At 48.8% G+C, this 17,463-nt stretch overlaps 8 protein-coding genes across 8 annotated transcripts; 4 read left to right on the plus strand and 4 right to left on the minus strand.

The window, feature by feature from the left end:
- Nucleotides 1–674: 674 nt before the first annotated feature.
- On the plus strand, nt 675–1,913 carry NCS57_00657600 (AB hydrolase-1 domain-containing protein; the record flags this gene model as incomplete). Its single annotated transcript, XM_053056459.1, has 3 exons — nt 675–875; nt 925–1,636; nt 1,705–1,913. The coding sequence occupies 3 exons, from the start codon at nt 675–677 to the stop codon at nt 1,911–1,913; spliced, it is 1,122 nt and encodes a 373-aa protein (XP_052915414.1).
- Nucleotides 1,914–2,791: 878 nt separating this feature from the next.
- On the plus strand, nt 2,792–4,396 carry NCS57_00657700 (putative Xaa-Pro aminopeptidase; the record flags this gene model as incomplete). The annotated part of the gene is made up of 5 exons (XM_053056460.1): nt 2,792–2,964; nt 3,020–3,659; nt 3,710–4,081; nt 4,128–4,234; nt 4,300–4,396. 5 exons carry the CDS (start codon nt 2,792–2,794, stop codon nt 4,394–4,396), a joined length of 1,389 nt encoding a protein of 462 aa, XP_052915415.1.
- Nucleotides 4,397–4,735: 339 nt separating this feature from the next.
- Nucleotides 4,736–6,577, plus strand: NCS57_00657800 (Riboflavin kinase; the record flags this gene model as incomplete). Its single annotated transcript, XM_053056461.1, has 1 exon — nt 4,736–6,577. Exon 1 carries the CDS (start codon nt 4,778–4,780, stop codon nt 6,575–6,577), a length of 1,800 nt encoding a protein of 599 aa, XP_052915416.1. The 5' UTR covers nt 4,736–4,777.
- Nucleotides 6,578–7,388: 811 nt separating this feature from the next.
- Nucleotides 7,389–8,468, plus strand: NCS57_00657900 (MaoC-like domain-containing protein; the record flags this gene model as incomplete). The annotated part of the gene is made up of 3 exons (XM_053056462.1): nt 7,389–7,517; nt 7,571–7,862; nt 7,921–8,468. The coding sequence occupies 3 exons, from the start codon at nt 7,389–7,391 to the stop codon at nt 8,466–8,468; spliced, it is 969 nt and encodes a 322-aa protein (XP_052915417.1).
- A 150-nt stretch (nt 8,469–8,618) lies between these two features.
- On the minus strand, nt 8,619–9,516 carry NCS57_00658000 (uncharacterized protein; the record flags this gene model as incomplete). The annotated part of the gene is made up of 2 exons (XM_053056463.1): nt 8,619–9,082; nt 9,129–9,516. The coding sequence occupies 2 exons, from the start codon at nt 9,514–9,516 to the stop codon at nt 8,619–8,621; spliced, it is 852 nt and encodes a 283-aa protein (XP_052915418.1).
- An 801-nt stretch (nt 9,517–10,317) lies between these two features.
- NCS57_00658100 (uncharacterized protein) lies at nt 10,318–11,309 on the minus strand (the record flags this gene model as incomplete). The annotated part of the gene is made up of 2 exons (XM_053056464.1): nt 10,318–10,740; nt 10,797–11,309. 2 exons carry the CDS (start codon nt 11,307–11,309, stop codon nt 10,318–10,320), a joined length of 936 nt encoding a protein of 311 aa, XP_052915419.1.
- A 986-nt stretch (nt 11,310–12,295) lies between these two features.
- NCS57_00658200 (uncharacterized protein) lies at nt 12,296–12,708 on the minus strand (the record flags this gene model as incomplete). Its single annotated transcript, XM_053056465.1, has 2 exons — nt 12,296–12,327; nt 12,378–12,708. The coding sequence occupies 2 exons, from the start codon at nt 12,706–12,708 to the stop codon at nt 12,296–12,298; spliced, it is 363 nt and encodes a 120-aa protein (XP_052915420.1).
- Nucleotides 12,709–12,937: 229 nt separating this feature from the next.
- NCS57_00658300 (uncharacterized protein) lies at nt 12,938–15,547 on the minus strand (the record flags this gene model as incomplete). Its single annotated transcript, XM_053056466.1, has 1 exon — nt 12,938–15,547. The coding sequence occupies one exon, from the start codon at nt 15,545–15,547 to the stop codon at nt 12,938–12,940; it is 2,610 nt and encodes an 869-aa protein (XP_052915421.1).
- Between the last annotated feature and the right edge of the window lie 1,916 nt (nt 15,548–17,463).

Here is a 17,463-nt window from a genome sequence, read left to right on the forward strand (position 1 = left end):
ATGCAACCTCCAAGTCCTAGCAGGAAACCTTTTTCTCTCTCATTAGGAAATGCCCCTGGTCTGGAACTTCCAGGAAGAGACATTGATGTGCTGGCCGTGCGGATGTCTCCTCTGCCGGGGGGTGAAGATCGCAATCATCAACCCGCCTGCTAGGGCCGTTTTTTCTTTTCTCCGGTTGGCTGCATAGCCATCGGTAGATTTGTTTCGATCTTCTCAGAGAGGACCTTGTTGGATTTTGATGGGGGTACAAAAGTTCGCCCGCTTTTTTGTTTGCCTCGCGAGCTTTGCTACTTCTGGAGATGATGCCGTGTGATGTTGGTGCAAGTTGTACTATCATCTCCCCGACATCACTCGGACTTTGTTGTTGGGCTAAGTGCCGAACGCTTTGATGATGCCTGAGAGTCTTGTTGTCTCTATAACCGAGGAGGGGAGAGGAAACGCAACGCAGCGCCTCGTCTCTTGTCTCCGACCTGAAGCATTAGCTCGAGTCTTTGCAGAGCCGAGACCTCCGGGAGCCAAGGATGCCAATTAAATGTTCACTCGTTAGATCGAGACGCTTGCCTTCAAGAATGGGTATAAGTCTCACCATCTTCCCAGTGGCTTGACCGTTGAACATCACCTCTCCACGCCCAGTCCTTACCGATCTACATTCTACCCAGCCTTAGTAGCCCATCATGTTTAAGCCCCTCGCTTTCTTTGCCCTCTTTGCTGCCGCTTCGGCGCGCAAGTGCACCGATATCACGGTTCCTGTGTCGTTGAAGGCTGAGAATGCCGTCTTTGACCTGGACAAGCCGTTGACCAAGGTGGATGTTACCAACTTTATTCTGAACTTGTCTCGACAGGGAGATAACTTTGTTGAAGGGATTACTAAGGGAGTGAGTCTTTGATGTCTGACATATTGTCAATAGTTGCTAACTAGTGTAGACTACTGTCATTACCGGCAACTACAAGCTTGCTGCTACCTACTGCGAGCCTGACAGCGGCCCTGGCGATGAGATCCAGATCATGACCCACGGCATCGGATTCGATCGAAGCTACTGGGACATGTCCTACAACAAGAACAACTACAGCTACGTCGCCAAGGCGGTCGATCAGCACAAGTACTCGACTCTGACCTGGGACCGACTCGGCATTGGCGCTTCTTCCAAGGGCAATCCCATCGATGAGATCCAGGTCTTTCTCGAGATTGCTGCTCTCAAGGAGCTCACCCGAAAGGCTCGAAAGGGACTGCTTCCCGGTATCAACGCCAAGTACTCCAAGGCTGTTCACCTTGGCCACTCTTTTGGCTCTGTCATTTCCCTTGCTCTCGCCAACTCGGCTCCTGAGCTCACCGACGCTATTGTCCTGACTGGCTTCGCCCAGACAGCCACCTACCTGTCTCTTTTCGCCGTTAGCAACAACTTCATCCCCGTCAAGGAGTCGCCGAATGCCAACAACTATCCCGCCGGCTACGTCGCCACGGCCTCGACCGTCAGCGTTCACATGAACTTTTTCGCCGAGGGCAACTTTGACCCCCAGATGCTCAAGCTGGCGTACAAGACTGCTCAGCCGACGACGCCTGGCGAGCTGCTGACCCTTGCCGGACCCATGCTGGAGGAGAATTCGTACACTGGTCCCGTGTTTGTGGTTACTGGCGGTAAGACACCACCCTGTTCCTGATGCGCACTGACATGACATGACACTGACGTTTTGGTGGTTAATTAGATCGCGATGTTCCCTTCTGTGGCGGAAACTGCATGGCTACTGGTGGCGTTGACTCGGAGCTCTCTTCGCTTCTTGACACGTCTAAGAAGTACTTCCCTCATGCCTCGCGGTTGAACACGACTGTTATCCCTGGTACTGGTCATGGCATGAATCTCGAGTACACATGTGGACAGACCTACGACGCTATTTTCGACTTTCTCTCTGAATGAGCTCAGACCCTGAGCCGGATGTTTTAAGACTTTGAATTCTTCTTGGACAAATTTAGTAATATACCCGAAACTTTTACTTGTACCTGAATCATGATCCTGTTCCTGAAATTTGCAACCACCTCGAGATCGGTTGAGGCGTTGAGGTCAAAGCGAGAGTTTAGCAACCCCCTCGGTTATCTGCCTTTTGCTGTCTGAGCGTTTTGAAAGGGGCCTGAACTCAGAATAACGCTGGATCATGCTTTTCTAGAAACAAATCTATCGGGTCCGAGCTGAAGCTGAAAACAACCGTGCCCTGAAGTTCTGAATCGCTTCAGATGGACATTGGGATTGTTGATTGAAGCAGTGGGGATGGCTTCATTTGCCGGGTTATCATTCTCCCGACTTGAACCAATGACGTAGCCGTCTCCAAAACTCGCACCATCCAATCCCTCAACTCGACTGAACACAAAAGGACCGCCTACGGAAGCCGTAGACAGCCGCAGTGGAGCCCTGTAAAAAGGACCCGGGACCCTGGAACTTTGGAAGCACACCTGTAACGGGCAGCTGTTTAGTGGATGCGACCACTAGTCGGCGGTCGATAGTGCTGGGAGCTTCCTGTTTGGTTCATGGCCGCTGTCATCAGCAACGAGTCCATGGCGGGGTTGCTCTCCGCATCGTATCTTTTTCGTCGTGTTTCTTTTCTTTATCAAGTCAGGTCAATCTCGACGTTGAGTTTGAGAGTAACACGAGAGAGGTCTGCTGTGTACTCGACTTCTGCCAAGTTATCTTTTTCCGGATATCTCGGTGTTTCGCGAGCTTCGCTATCGCAACAACCCCGCTTCACGAGCTTCAGAGCAATCTCGACTGCTTCACCACTACGTCCTGGGCAACCCTCCAACATGGTCGCCGAAGATTTCGAGGCCGTTCTCAAGGCCAAATACCCGAGCAAGTCGCACGCCAAGCGCGTCGTCGACCTCATCCGCGAAAAGATCCCCGATGCGAACGGTATCCTATACCTCGAGTCTCGCATGACCAAGCTCCTCGAGGACAACGACGAGCCCGAACCCTTCCGGTGAGTCGATTCGCTATGATGGACAACCTAAAGAATTCCTCTGACAAGTTAATAGTCAGCGCCGATTCTTCTACTACCTCACCGGCTGCAACCTACCCGACTGCTACTACATCTACGATATCCAATCCTCAAAGTCGATCCTCTTTATTCCTCCCATCGATCCCGATAGCGTCATCTGGTCCGGTCTTCCCCTCAGCATCGACGAGGCCCTCCAAAAGTACGATGTCGACGAGGTCAAGCTTACCTCTGAGCTGAACGCTACCCTGGCGCACCTCGGAAGGGCCAACCCCCAATCGACAGCTTACGCGATCGCGAACCAGGTCTCGGACCACGTCACATTCCTCGAGTTCGAGAAGAAGAACTTTGATGCTCTGAAGGAGGCCATTGAGGTCTCCCGTGTTGTCAAGGACGAGTTCGAGGTTGCCATGATCCGCAAGGCCAACCACGTGTCGGACATTGGCCACCGAGCTGTTCTGGAAAAGGCCAAGACGGCCGTCAACGAGAGAGAGTTTGAGGCTGCTTTCTTGGAGAGATGTGTGGCTAATGGAGCCAAGGAGATGGCCTACCATCCCATTGCAGCTAGTGGAAGGGCTGCCGCGACTCTGCACTATGTGACCAACGAGGCACCCCTCGAAGGAAAGCTGAACTTGTTGATGGATGCTGGTGCTGAGTGGAACAACTATGCTGCTGATATCGTGAGTGAACCTGTGCATGCTTGTGTGGATACAGATCTAACATTGCCAAGACCCGAACCTTTCCCCTGTCGGGCAAGTTTTCCAAGGAGTCTCGTGAGATCTACGAGATTGTTCTCAAGATGCAGAATGATTGCATAGCAGTGCTCAAGGAGGGTGTTTTGTGGGATGACGTGCACCTGCTTGCCCACAAGATTGCCATTGATGGTCTCCTTTCCATTGGTGTTCTGAAGGGCGACAAGGATGAGATCCTCAAGGCCCGTACCAGCGCTGCCTTCCTGCCTCATGGTCTGGGCCACTATCTCGGCATGGATACTCATGACACTGGTGGTAACGCCAATTACGAGGATAAGGACAAGCTCTTCCGATACCTGCGCGTGCGAGGCAACCTTCCCAGCGGCAGTGTGATTACCGTCGAGCCCGGAGTGAGTTGAATAAGACGCCTTGAGATACGCTGGCTAACGCTCCCAGATTTACTTCTGCAACTTCATCATCGCCCCGTACCTGGAGGATCCTGTGCACAGCAAGTTTATCGATTCGGCCGTGCTTGATAAGTACTGGGATGTCGGTGGAGTCCGGTGAGTCTTGGCCATACCGTCACGCTATTGACTGCACGGTTACGGTTGCTAACTACGGTGGGCAGTATTGAGGACAACATTCTTATTACCAAGGATGGATACGAGAACTTGACGATTACGCCAAAGGAGGTTGACGAGATAGAGACTCTGGTCTCGAACTGAAGGGAGACGATATGAGGTACCTAGGCTTGGTAGGCGGTCTTGGTTGTAGACACGCGATGCCTGTAGAGACGTGGAACAAAAGGAATTCCATGAAATCTATCAAAGCTTAGAAGAAATACGAGAAATGCAATCAACCCTCAAGGATGCAGCGTCAACTAAGGTCATCGATCCAATAGGCAGCGATTCGTGTATCCGTATACGTACTGTGCCATCTTTCTCCAACCCCTGAAATAGCACTGTGCAATTTCTCGCCACAACGCGTCTGATTCTGTTGGGAGACCCTTCCGCTCGCTCAGGCGGCCTCCCTGCGTTTGATGTCATTCTTCAGCGTCAAAATGGGCGCGAATTATCTGTAACATTTGTTTTCCATCAGACACGGACATGGACAACTGGTCCGACCCGTCAATCCGCCGGAAACCGGCGCCGGCGCCCCCTCCGTACAGTGCTTACGACTCCGGAAGCTTAGCTCCTCCGGGACCTCCGCCGCGGCCTCTACGGCCAGTTCGGTCGGCTACCAACCTCACGGGGGCTCACGCTCCTCAGCAGTCTGGCCTCGCGGATCCCAGGGGCAATTTGCCCGTTGATTTTGTGGTTGATGAGCTTCCCAGGCCTGCATCGTCTTTGGGTCCTCGTCCCACCAACGAGATTAGGAGGATCAAGAGCTCTTCTGCACTTTCGACAATTACTACAGACTCGAAACCGAAGGATCAGTCGAAATGGAAGGCTGCTCTTGGAGAGGCGCAGTATTTTGCTGGAGGACTGATTAGTCACCCAGCTGAATCTACCAAACACTTTACCATCATTCGACACTCTCACGCCCTTGTCTGGTATCGCGGGCCTGCGACATCAGTGCCCATCACTATCCTCTCGGATGAGCCGCTTCCTCAAGGCAGGACGGTGTGGCTGCAGCAAAAGGGGTTCTCTGGAAACATGGGCATGACCCTCAAGGCTCTGGTGGGCACCAACGGGAGCTGGATCGATGTTACGCCTGCGTCCAAGGCTGGTGTTGAGGACCTGGCTGAAGCTGAGGAACGAGGCATTCAGAGGGATTTTAAGCGGTTCGTTAAGAAGGCTTCGGGTCGCTTGAAGAAGCACATTCCCAGGGAGACGCATGTTATTCGAATACCTGCAGCTGCTACGGATGGATATTTCCGGTTGGTTCTCTGCGCTGGGGAGGGTGGGAAGAAGGTTCTCTGCGGGAGCCCGGTCTTCAGGATAGCCAGCACATCCACCGATGCCAGCGTCGTCCGAGGCTCGAGTCTTAGCACGATGCCGTTGGAAATGGGTATCAAGGTCGCGAGCACCATCGGACAGCAGGTGGCCAAGAAGTACACGGGCGTCGCGGGAGCGGTCGTCGAGGCTGGATCTAAGAGATTTGCACCCAACGCGGCCATCAAAAAGGCTGCGCATGCTGCATATCACACTTCTGGCATTGGCAACGCTGTCAACGAGAGTTGGAGGAATGGAAAAGCTGGCCGATACGATCCCATGGTTGGAGGCGCGGCACTTACGGGTCCTTTGTCCATCATTGGTAGTGATGAGGGTCCTGAAGCGCCCTTTCCGTTCAAGCTTGCGGGCAAGGTGGTTCACGGTACTGGAGCGTCGACTAGGGAACTTGGGATACCGACGGCGAATCTTACTGAGGTGCCTGATGAGGTCAAGATGCGCATGGGAGGCGTGTTTGCTGCGTGGGCGCGTCTTGTGCCGCCCAACAAAGGCATGGAAGATATCGATGACGACTGGTGCGCCGCTATTGTGACGATAGCCCCTCTAAGGAACGGGCCTCCTGGAGTCGTGCAGCGGAACAAGGTCGCAGTCCACTTCATCCACGACTTTGAAGACATCACCTTTTTCGAAATCAGAGTCAAGGTGATGCTAATGGGTTTCCTACACCCATGGATTCCAGGCCAACAAGACGGAGAAATAGTCGAAGAGCACGGACGAGATGTCATGACGACCATGGCGAGTCTCGCGCGGGAGACGTGGGGACCCGAGATTGCGGCGTCGAGTATCCGGGCGCTGAGGAGCGAGAGGAGTTTTGGCGATAGGCTGAATGAGGCGACGAGTAGGGTTCAGCATCAGATGGATCGGATTCCGACGCATTGGGTTGGGGTTAGGTCTGAGGCTGGGGCCATGAGGGATCAAGTTTACGGGAATGGAGGAATGTGGATTCAGAGGTGAAGATCGTCTGCCTGTGAGTCCTGGACACGAATGGGAGATTGCAAAACTGGAGCATTATAAAGTTTGTAATATATGAATTCGTACTTGCTATGGCGAGTCCTGAACTGAGTGGCATTTCCACTAGGTGCATCTACCGGTTCTCTAAGAAGAGACGATCACAATTGGTTGAGAAGCTAACCATGGCCTGGCTAGCACTCTATGATTGTACCTGGTTCTATATCAGATTCCATGCATGGCTTTTATTTGTGGATAAAGGCTATGTCTGGTTTATTTGATGTCGTCGTCGCCCCATGAACGGCAAATTGCCTCTACGGCAATGCAGAATAAAGCTTTCTTCTTTGGTTGCCCCAGTTGATGTCACTCCTCTATGATCATTGCCGATACTGCTTCGCTGGTCTCATCTCTTCAATGCCCCGTCTAAGAGCGCCTCTAGGCTGCTACGACGCAGGTAGTCTGCCGGCAGTGAGGAGCTTCCCCAATGGACGCGACCTGGCTGGGGGCACTCTACAGTCTCGGTTCATCTCGAAGCTGTGCTTGACTGGCTCGGCTACAAGATCATCGGTAACCCCGTAACCCCTCGATACAGATTAATAAACTACAGACAGGGTTGTTGAGTTTATTCCCCAAGACGAGCCTCGGCTCGGTAAGGCGCCTCGGCACCCCAGATCTTGGATCGCGGGGTAAACCACCATTTATAGCCACATCGCAGCGTGTGGGGGCATCCCATCAAGTGTGTGTCTATTATATCTCCCTATTCTCAAGAGACTCAATTGTATCAATTATCCATCACAGTGATTTGCATTTTCACAAGATGAGTACGAGCGACAGACCTGTAAAGAACGCCTCGGGGCGATACGACAATGTCGACTTTAACAAGGCTGCTGGCTTTGAGTATCCTCCGATGAAGTGCTCTTACAACCGTCGCGATGTGCTACTATTTGTAAGTTAATTTACTCTCATCAACTCATAAACAGACCGCTGACCAAGTTCCAGGCCAATGCCATTGGCGTCAAACAAGCTGAGCGACACTTCTTGTTTGAGCTCCACCCCAAGTTTGCTGCTTTTCCCACTTTCCCCATCAATCTCGCTTTCAAGCAGACTTCTCAAGATGTCATCGACTTCATCGCTAGTATGAGTTCAACAAACGTGCCTGGAGTCCCGCCGTTTGATGCTCAGAAGTCGGTGGATGGGGAGAGGGGCATTGAGATTCTCAAGCCTTTGCCTGTTAGCTCTGATGGACTTGATTTGGAGGTTCGGAACAAGGTCATTGGTGTTTACGATAAGGGTAAGTCCTTTAGTGATTGGTGTTCCGTACGTTTCATTCGTGAGCTAACTATCTGCAGGCGGGGCCATGATCCTCGACGCTGAACAGCAGCTCGTAGATACCAAGACTGGCACTGTCTACGTCAAGATGACCTCGATGGCCTTTGGAATGGGTCAAGGTGGCTACGGTGGTCCTCGAGGTCCCTCCAAACCAACCCCAAAGATCCCCAATCGTGCACCAGATGCTGTTTCCACCTTCCAGACAACACCCGAAGTTGCACTTCTCTATCGCCTATGCGGCGACTACAACCCCCTCCACGCCGACGAAGCCTTTGGTAAGCGCGCTGGCTTCAAGGGAACCATTCTCCACGGCTTGGGGACGTGGAACATTACCGCTGTGCAAGTGCTGAGGGAGCTTGGTGGCTCTGATCCTACTAGGTTCAAGAAGTTTGGCGCTAGGTTCAAGAGCGCTGTGTATCCTGGAGATGAGCTTGAGACGAGGATGTGGATTGTTGGGTCTAGTGATGGGGCGGATGATGTCTTGTTTGAGACTGTTGTGAAGGGGGATGGGCGTGTGGCCTTGTCGAATGGCTATGCACGTATTGCTCACGAGGGGAGTAAGCTGTAGATCTAGGTTTCAAGTGGCAGGGTAATGTCTAGATTCTCTTTCCGTATAATATTTATAGTGCCTCCATTGAGTGTCTGCTCTGCCCTGTACTAGGCTGCCATGGACTGCAGTTGTGTTGATCGAGGCACGTCTGGACTGCCCAGCTCAAGTCTAAATATGTGAAGGAAACCACTTTGGGTCTCTCTTCTCTTTATACGCGGCCAAACCCTCACTCGCATTCTTGCTTCGCAGCATCGCCTCACCCCAGAGTTCTTGGCCCCTCATGGTCGCCCGACTCACGCCCGTCTCCCACACCTCTCTTGCAGCCAACCTCGAGATGATGACGCTGTCGGGACTGTGGCTGGCAATCTCACTCGCATAGTCCAAGGTCCTCTCCAACAACTTGTCCTGAGGCACAATCTCCTTGACAAGACCCCATTGAACTGCTTCCTCGACGCCCAGCACTCGACCGGTGAGGATGAGATCCATGCACCGGTGGTTCCCAAAGAGAAGCATGGCTCGGGGTAAAGCTCCAGCCAGAGCAGAGACACCCCGGAGGACTTCTGGGAGCCGGAATGTTGCGTTGGGAGAGGCAAAGATGACATCGGCGTTCAAGACGATCTCAAACCCACCACCTGAGCTGTTAGCTTTTCGGCTTAGCTGATTGACATAATATCTCACCATGCGCGTGGCCGTTGCAGGCGACTATAATCGGCTTCCTGCCTGTCCGATTCGTCATCCCAGCAAACCCGCCTGAAGGAAACTCAAGCGAGACATCCTTCGACTTGACCATGCCGAGCCTCTCCTTTAGGTCCATCCCCGAACAAAACGCCTTGTCACCAGCACCCGTGAGGACCGCGCATCGCAGCTCCGGCTCGGCGTCGTACCATTTCCACAGGGCGCCGAGTTCGATGGTGGCCTCTATGGGGAGACAATTACGATGTTCTGGCCTGTTGAGGGTGACTTGGAGGATGTTTTTGCGGGGGAAGCTTATGATGCTGTCTTGGACGTGGGGGTACGGGTGTTGGATCCACGAGGGGATGGGGTTTGTTGTTGGAGGTGTTGTCATGATGAGATTGAGTTTGGAATGGGAGACAAGATTGCTTAGAGATGAGGATGGCCTGGTATTAGTTGTCTTTCGAGATTGACGCTTTACCTCACGGCCCCCCTCCCTGGCTACTTCACCTCGGCTGCTCGTGATGGAGTCAGCGGCAATAAGCTCGACAACCCTGGCCATCCCTTCTTGTTATGGCCATTAGCTCCCATGACCCATGTCACTTCCCCGCGACCCCGGATTCCCGGCGTGGGGCATCATGGTTGCTACAATTGACGATACTCTTTCTCGCCATTGGTGTATTGAGCTTTATGTCATGGTTGGGAGATACATGGGATTTGTCTACTCTTTCTATTCTGCCAATTCACTGTCAAGGACCAGGTGTTGCTGGTATTCTAGGCCAGCTTGGTTTCTGGCAATCTCCACCCGCTTTCTGTCGTAAACTTGAGAACTGGCTAGCAAGAGTCGACAACATAGAACCTCTCAGCAGCAAGCCTGTCACATACGGCCATAGGCGCTAGAGAATACGGGATCCCGTCCGCTCTCCCTTAGTCAAACTGGCGACCGCTGGAGTAGTAGTCGGGTCGGTGACGACCGGCGAATGCCCGGTGTTGTATGTTTTTGTCTTTCCTTTTTGCTAGTAGTTGGAATAGTTGGTGTAACGTTACCTGAAGGTTGTTATAGCTGCTGTATTGTCAACGTGGATGAAGTACAGCTGGATCGCGAAGGGCTCTGTTGAGGCCTTGCTCTAGATTAACTGGGACACAAAACAAGACATGTAATGGGCTAGCTAATTAAGGAGTCCCCATATACTCTTTAATTGTTGCTCGTTATCTGCTTTTCAGTTTCTGGCTGGGAGCCGTTCGCCGTAACTGAATGGCCGTTAGTAAATCGCGAGGTCCGCAAGCAGAGAAGGGTCTCACTGACATAGATCTCAACCCCCACAGCGTGAAGTGTGAAAGCAGTCCAGCCCCCAAACAGATACCCGTATCGCAACGCGACAGCCATTCCTGGTAGATCATTGAAGTCCCAGTTTGTTCTTACGAGGACCTCTTGCCCTGGGTCTTCCCCTGCTAGATACAAGGAGCAGTTCGAGTATAGCGGCTTTGTTCCATCTGGGTTGAACTCGTCCAAGTACTCGATCACGGCACACTGGAGAGGTCGAAGCAACCATCCTCGCTGGCCGACGATGATTGCCACTGCGATGAGAATAATTCTCATACTTATAATGGCACCCGCCTTGGGCATGTTAGTCCATGTCTCGGTATATAACGGAGAGCAAAGGAAGCACTAACATAGAACCAACCTCTGAGCATCCAGGCTCGATGTTGATCGAATTGTCGCTTCTTGATGCTGACAACACCCATCACCATGGCGGTGATAAACGATAAGCCTATGATCCAGGTCCCGATTCGGGCTGAGAAAGGCCCGCCCATGGCACGCTTCTCAATAATGAGAGCACCAACAGTACCCAAAGCTGATAGTCCAAGTATCACGTATCCATTGATACGGTGGTACTTGGCCAAGTGCGGTCGCCGACTCGCCGGTACAAACTGCCAGCCGACCAAAGCACCGGCCGGCAGGAACGTGGCAAGATGCAACCTCATTGCAACCTTGTTGATCCCTGGTCTTCCAAACCAATAGCATTCCCCCGGTGTTGCCCATGGATCCTTGCCGCAAAAGACATTGTCGATGTCGATGAATGGGAGTTGTAGTATGGAGAAGAGCGACATGGCCCCACCGAAGAGAATGAAGAGGGCCAGCGATCTGCCTCGGGAGAAGCCGAGGGCTTGTCTGAGAGTAGGCATATTGATCACGAGTTTTGTTGCGAATTTTAGAGGGAAGGAATTGAAACGTGCTTGGGAAGTTTTGGCATACTTGTTGGCCAATCCATTGTGCTGACGTGAGCGGCCAACCCTCCTTGCTAATACGCCAGAGCTAATGTTTCCCTCCAGGTTTACGATCCATGCCAAAGTAGTAGAATTTCGCAGTATGACGGTACTAATAAACAGATGAGTAGTTGTTTAAATCCTTGATATTTGGCGCTCGTTATCCATCCTCATCTATACAAGAAGCTAAGATCATAAGGATGTAGCAGACAAATGGTGTTTGCAGCCACAACGTTGGACTGTTCAACCTGCTTATATCCCCGGCTCACCTGTATGATAAAAGAGTCACAACCTTGGCCTTAATAGTTGCCATCCTATTCCAATCTATACTTAGCAGGGGCAGACTCGCTTTGTCTCCGGCCCTCAACCTCCAAATTCATCCGAACCGGCTCTCTTCCTCCGAGCTCCCGCCACCCAGGTCCGTCTTCAGTTCCCGGAAACGTTGTATAACAGATTGGCTCCTCTCTATAAGCTCCGGCTCCCGAAACGACTCTTGATCCAAGTCTCTACATCAAACGACACGTGGCCTGGCCGTTGCCCCGGCGGCAACAGATGACTCGATAGTCGTCAATGCTGACAACTTGGACGGTAGTACCGAGTGCCTCATGCTTTTATTCCAGCCAGAAGATTCATGGCGAAGACTTAGACGTTCCATGGCCGTCAGACGCGAGATTGTTTGGTTCATAGCCTGCTGAGAGTAATAGTCTGACTACCGCATCCGATGAGCATGCTCATAGCCATGGCGGTGACGGGGATGGGTTATGGCTGTAGATGCCAAGTAGAAACTTATACTTGATAGCATAGAAGAAGAGTGGTCGACATTGGAATTCTGATTCACATATCTCTGCGACTGGGAGCAAACGCGGGTGCTCCCTGACTCCCTGAGGTAGTTTGCTGCGCTATCATTAGCGGCCAAGGCGAGCGTGGCGTACGAGAACTGATCCATGAGGTTATGATGGGCATCTACCAGATCAGAAAGGCGCATACTCTGGCTGGTGAGGTTTGGGTGGGCGAAGTCTTGGGTGTGGAGCAAGTCGAGGAACGGCATCATCCTCCAGAATATGTTTTCCCTACTTAAGGGGGCATCGCGGTCCGCCTTCGAGCCCCAGCGAACGCCGTCTCGGAGGTATGAGAGAGTCTGAGCATCACACGGAGCTTGCTTGTGTAGGCTCTGCATGGCAAGGTGTAGTCTAATGAGTGACAGGTCCATGGCTGCGTCGAATTCGCTGCTTGCTTTCATCCTGAGACAGTGAAGTTTCCACACCCTCTTGTCCCTGAGGAACTCGAACACAGTGCGATGCATAAAGCCCACCTCCATGTTGACCCGGCCGTCATGTTCGGGGCCACAGAAGCAGAACTTCGGCTTGAAGTCAGTAGTGCGTCGTTTGACAATCTCGAGAAGGCCCCCGCAATGGCTTCTCGGCCGGCCTTCGAGACGTTTTCACAAGCTGACCTTTGTCTCCTCTGGCCAAACTTCAATAGGGGGTGGCTTGAGGTCATAGTCGGCGACTAATGCGAGGCCAAGGATAGTTGCCACCAACTTTGGTCTACTCCCGTGCCCCTTGTTCTGCGTAGCATAGCTGCAAGAGCCTTGCGGGCAGGGGTTCGCAGCAGCATCGCTGCAAGAGCCATTCGCGAGGGTCGTCCTCGTACAGCCTGCTCATATCTGGGTGTATGCTAATGACATCTTCGAAAAATGCATATATGTCGGCCGGTCTCAAGTCTGGAAGGTCAAGCTGTGGTAATCCCCTGAAAGCTGCGGCACAATCCGGAGTCGGCCTACTGGAAACAATGACCTTGACGTTCTGACCGGCAGCGAGACGTTTGATGAACGATATGCCGTCCTGGCAGTTTCCGAGATACTCGTCGAGGCCATCTATGAATAAGCAGAATCGTCCGAGATCAGGGGAGGTTGAGATGACTCTGAACGCCTTTTCCGCCTCGGCGGGGGATGGAGACGCGATCGTGTCCCGGTCGTCATATGCCTCCCTCCACATGGCCGGCAGGGCTTTGGGAATGAGTTTCTGATGAGAGGAGAAGATTTTGTACAGAAGCGCTCTGGAAAGACCGTCTTGTGTCTTCTGTTCAGGCGTTCCAAGGTACCAAAAAAAGAAGTCGGCCATTGTGCATGGGCTATCACCGGCCCATTCCGACAGGAGAGTTTTCGTCACGCCCGAGGAGGAAATGTGCTTCATGAGCGTCGACTTGCCGCTTCCCGCCTTTCCTGATATCCAATAAATACCGGTGCCAGCCCGGAGCCAGTGAGATAGGCCATCCCAAGGCTGGTCGTCCGCCGGAGGCTTCGGAGCCCATCTAAATGTTTGAAGGCACGCAGCAGCGATGGTTTCCCTTCGATCATCGATCATTCTGAACCAGAGTGTTGAAAGGATACGCTCAGTGCACCTGCGGTTGATGATTTCTCGTGTGGGCTCGGCGATGGTCGTCAAATGATCTGTTGCTGCTTGCATAAGTGCCTTCAGATGGCCAAGGTCGCGGATCACCTCTAGATCCTTACTAGCGTTGGCTTCCGAGGTAGGCAGGACAGCGTCTCTGAGCATTGTGGTGTAGCGCGCCAGTTCCGCAACAAATTTTCCGAATTTCTCATTGTCCTGGATTACCCAGCGAGGTTTCTCCTTCTCCGCAGCGTCTAAAGGATCTTCTACGGCGCTTGGGTCTCCCCTTGCACGCGTGGGCCGGTTCCACAAGCTCGAGCTGGCGCCAGGATTGCCAGATGCAAGTCCCAGCCTGTCCAAAGATGGACCACAGATGGTTGGGATGTGATCCCGAGTATCAGTTGGCGTTAAGAGCCCGCCACGGCGGCTGATCCCATATACTTGTTCCATCCGTGAGGTATCTGCAAGAAGGTCACGAATGCGACCCAGCACTGTTGTGACGGAGTCTTGGGTGTCAGGGTCTTTCAGGCGCGGGTCGAAGTTCTCTTGAAGAAGATTGACTGTTTCGGCCCATTGAAGTAGAATGTACTTCTCGATGTCGAGTTTGATGGCGAGAATATTCGTATCACGCCCTTGATCTTGCGAAGCAGCGATGCGGTAGAACAGCTCAATGACCTCTCTAAAGGCATCTCTAGGCCTATCGGTCTTGATGCAGAACGATAGCAGAGCCTTGGCCGCGGAGGCTGCCGTTGCAGCGGCAAACGGTTGCCACTTTTCGTTTTTGTGACTATCAGCGTAGTCGCAAACCCCCTTGACGATGATGCATGGGAGCTGGTCCCATACGCCAGCGCCCTCCATCTCGAACGCAATCACGCCTTCTTCTTTGGAGAGCCTGTCCCGTTCTGCTGCAGACTTGATCACCTTGTCCCCCGATGCGACAAGCCCGATGTGCACGGTGGGATGCTGGGCGGTAGCTTCACCCTCCTGTTCTGCCCGTTGCTTGGCCCGTAGTCGTTCCCTAGTAACAATAGGCCCGTTACTACATCCAAGTTTCGCACACGACGAGTTGATCGCCTCCTCACAAACGGGGTCGGCGTCACTAAAACAGGAGACGCAAGCGCAGCTCGGCAAGACATGGTGTTTGTGGCGGTGGGCTGTCTCGAACAGCGTATCCTCCGACGTTCCCGGGTAACCATACTTTCCCCGATGCTTTGTCTTGGAGACTTTAGCCTGAATCTTTTGGAGGAAAGATATAGTGCGTTTTTCAAGAAGGCTGAGCCCTCGGTCAGTCTCAAGTGTTGCCAGCAAGTTGCGGATCTCCTTGTTTGGCCGGCCATGGCTATCTTGGAGAGAAGCTTTCCGTACGAAGTTGTCCGGATACTGCCTACCGAAGTCATACTCGATGACGCTGCTACTTATGACAACGTCCCCCAGCAAGATTTCTTCATTCCTATTGCGAGGCGCACCGCCACAGACTCCGACAAGAAGGGCCATCCGTAGGCCACTGTAGCTCATGGCCATGGAAGCTGCAGCGCTTGCGGCGTTGATCTTGCCCATTCGTGATAATAGAGCAAGAACGACATTGAAGTTGCCGATGCGGCCGGTTGTGTAGGTATTCGGATCATTAGGAGCTCGCCCATACGGATCGCCATCCTCGTCCCAGAACTCGTCGATGACGTAGGATACGGCGTTGTATTCGATTCGTAACGCGCAAATGATTGCGACCTCGAATTCGTCTCGGCGAGAGGGTCGGAAGACAGGCATCATTCAACGAAAAAGCCAGGTGAGAAGCAAACTAACGGGGAATCTCGTTGTCAGGTAGAATCAGGCAGTCATGGCCTGGGTGTTGCAGTGTTGGGCTGGGCACATGGGCCTCAGAGAGACGAGGCTGAGAGGCCCTTGTCAAAGCATGCAGCGGTTAAACTCAACACCGAAAGCCACTGGATTTGATGTGATTAATAAATGTACCTACTCCCTTGGCAAGTCATATATATACCGCCGGCGGCATAAATAAGATCTATTATATAAGACTGACTTATATATATATAAATAAGAGATATCCCTCTCTTAGTTATTAAGAGAATATTTATTTATATAATTAAAGAAATTAAGAGGTTTTTTATATATATAGATATTTAGGATATAATATAATATTTATTAATTATATATTAATTTATCTTAGGCTATAAGTAATATATAATATTTTTACTTATATTATTAAATAATATAGTTTTAAAATAAATTATTTTAATATTTTTAATATATAAAGTAAGCTTTTTTTTATTAAAAGAGATTTTTAGTTTTTCTTAAATAATATTATAAAGATAAATAATTAAAATTAAAACTAATAGTAAAACCCTTAGGATTTTTTTATTTTTATTAATAATATATTAATATTAGCTAAGGCAATATATTTAATAAATATAAATATCTTAGTTATTTTATATATTATTATTAATAATTAATAATAAAAATAATATCTTAATAATCCTTATCTAAGAGCTTAGCCTCTATAAATATATTATTAATAAGCTTAATATATATTATTAAATAACCCTATTATATTTAATATTTTATATACCTAGAATCCCTAAGCTCTTATAAAAGCTTAAAATATTTAATATCTTTTTTAAAATATTCTTATTATTATATTATTATATTTATAAAAATATTAAATTAAGAAAAAGCACTATATTATATATTAGAATTAATAGCTATAATAATTATAATAAAGGGTTAATCTTAATATTAATTCTTATTAAAATATATATACTCTTTAAGCTAAAGATTAGATATATTAAAATTAGTTTATAATTATCCTAAGTATAATTTAGCTTTTATTAATAATAAGAATAATTATTTATTAAGTAGTTATTATAATATTAGAAAATATAAAGATTTAAATTATAAATATAAACTAAAATAGCTATATTTAATAATATTAGTAAGAATAATAATAATATTAATAAAAATAATAATAATTTCTATAAAAATAATTATTTTTTTTACTTAAATAATTAAAAGCTATTAGGCCTATATTATATAATTATTTAATATACCTATAGCTTAATTAAAATAAGCTATTAAGTTATATATAATATACTTAGAGATTTCTTTTTTTTTAAATAATATATATTAATTATATTTCTTATTAATTTTATAAATATTAAGAAAAGAGGGTTTTTATTTTTATATTAATTTTTTTATAATTTATAATTCCTTTTAGTAATATTTTAAATATATTATATCCCTTGCTATTATATAAAAGGCTTTTATATTATTTCTTTTTTTATATTAGATTTAACTTACTTAGTCTTAGCCTTATCCTAATTAAAATAAACTTATTATTTTTTTTAATTTAATTTTTAATATTATTTCTCTCTTTATAATACTTCTTTATTTATTTATAATTAAATTATTAATTATATTTAGCTCTAAAATAAAATATAAGTAGCTTTATAGCTTTTCTAAATTATTAATTAGTCTTAATTATTCCTTAAAGTAATATAATATATTAGGCCTTATATAATTCTTTATATTATTAAAAAATAATATAAGGATTATTAGCTTATAATATAGGTATAACTAAGGTAATTATTAATATAATTATTAAGAAAGATAATACCTAAGTAATTATATATATTAATATATATATTATTATAATAATCTTAGATATAATA

The sequence above is a fragment of the Fusarium keratoplasticum genome, chromosome 4 (assembly GCF_025433545.1).
Source record: "Fusarium keratoplasticum isolate Fu6.1 chromosome 4, whole genome shotgun sequence".
NCBI classification, from domain to species: Eukaryota; Fungi; Ascomycota; class Sordariomycetes; order Hypocreales; family Nectriaceae; genus Fusarium; species Fusarium keratoplasticum.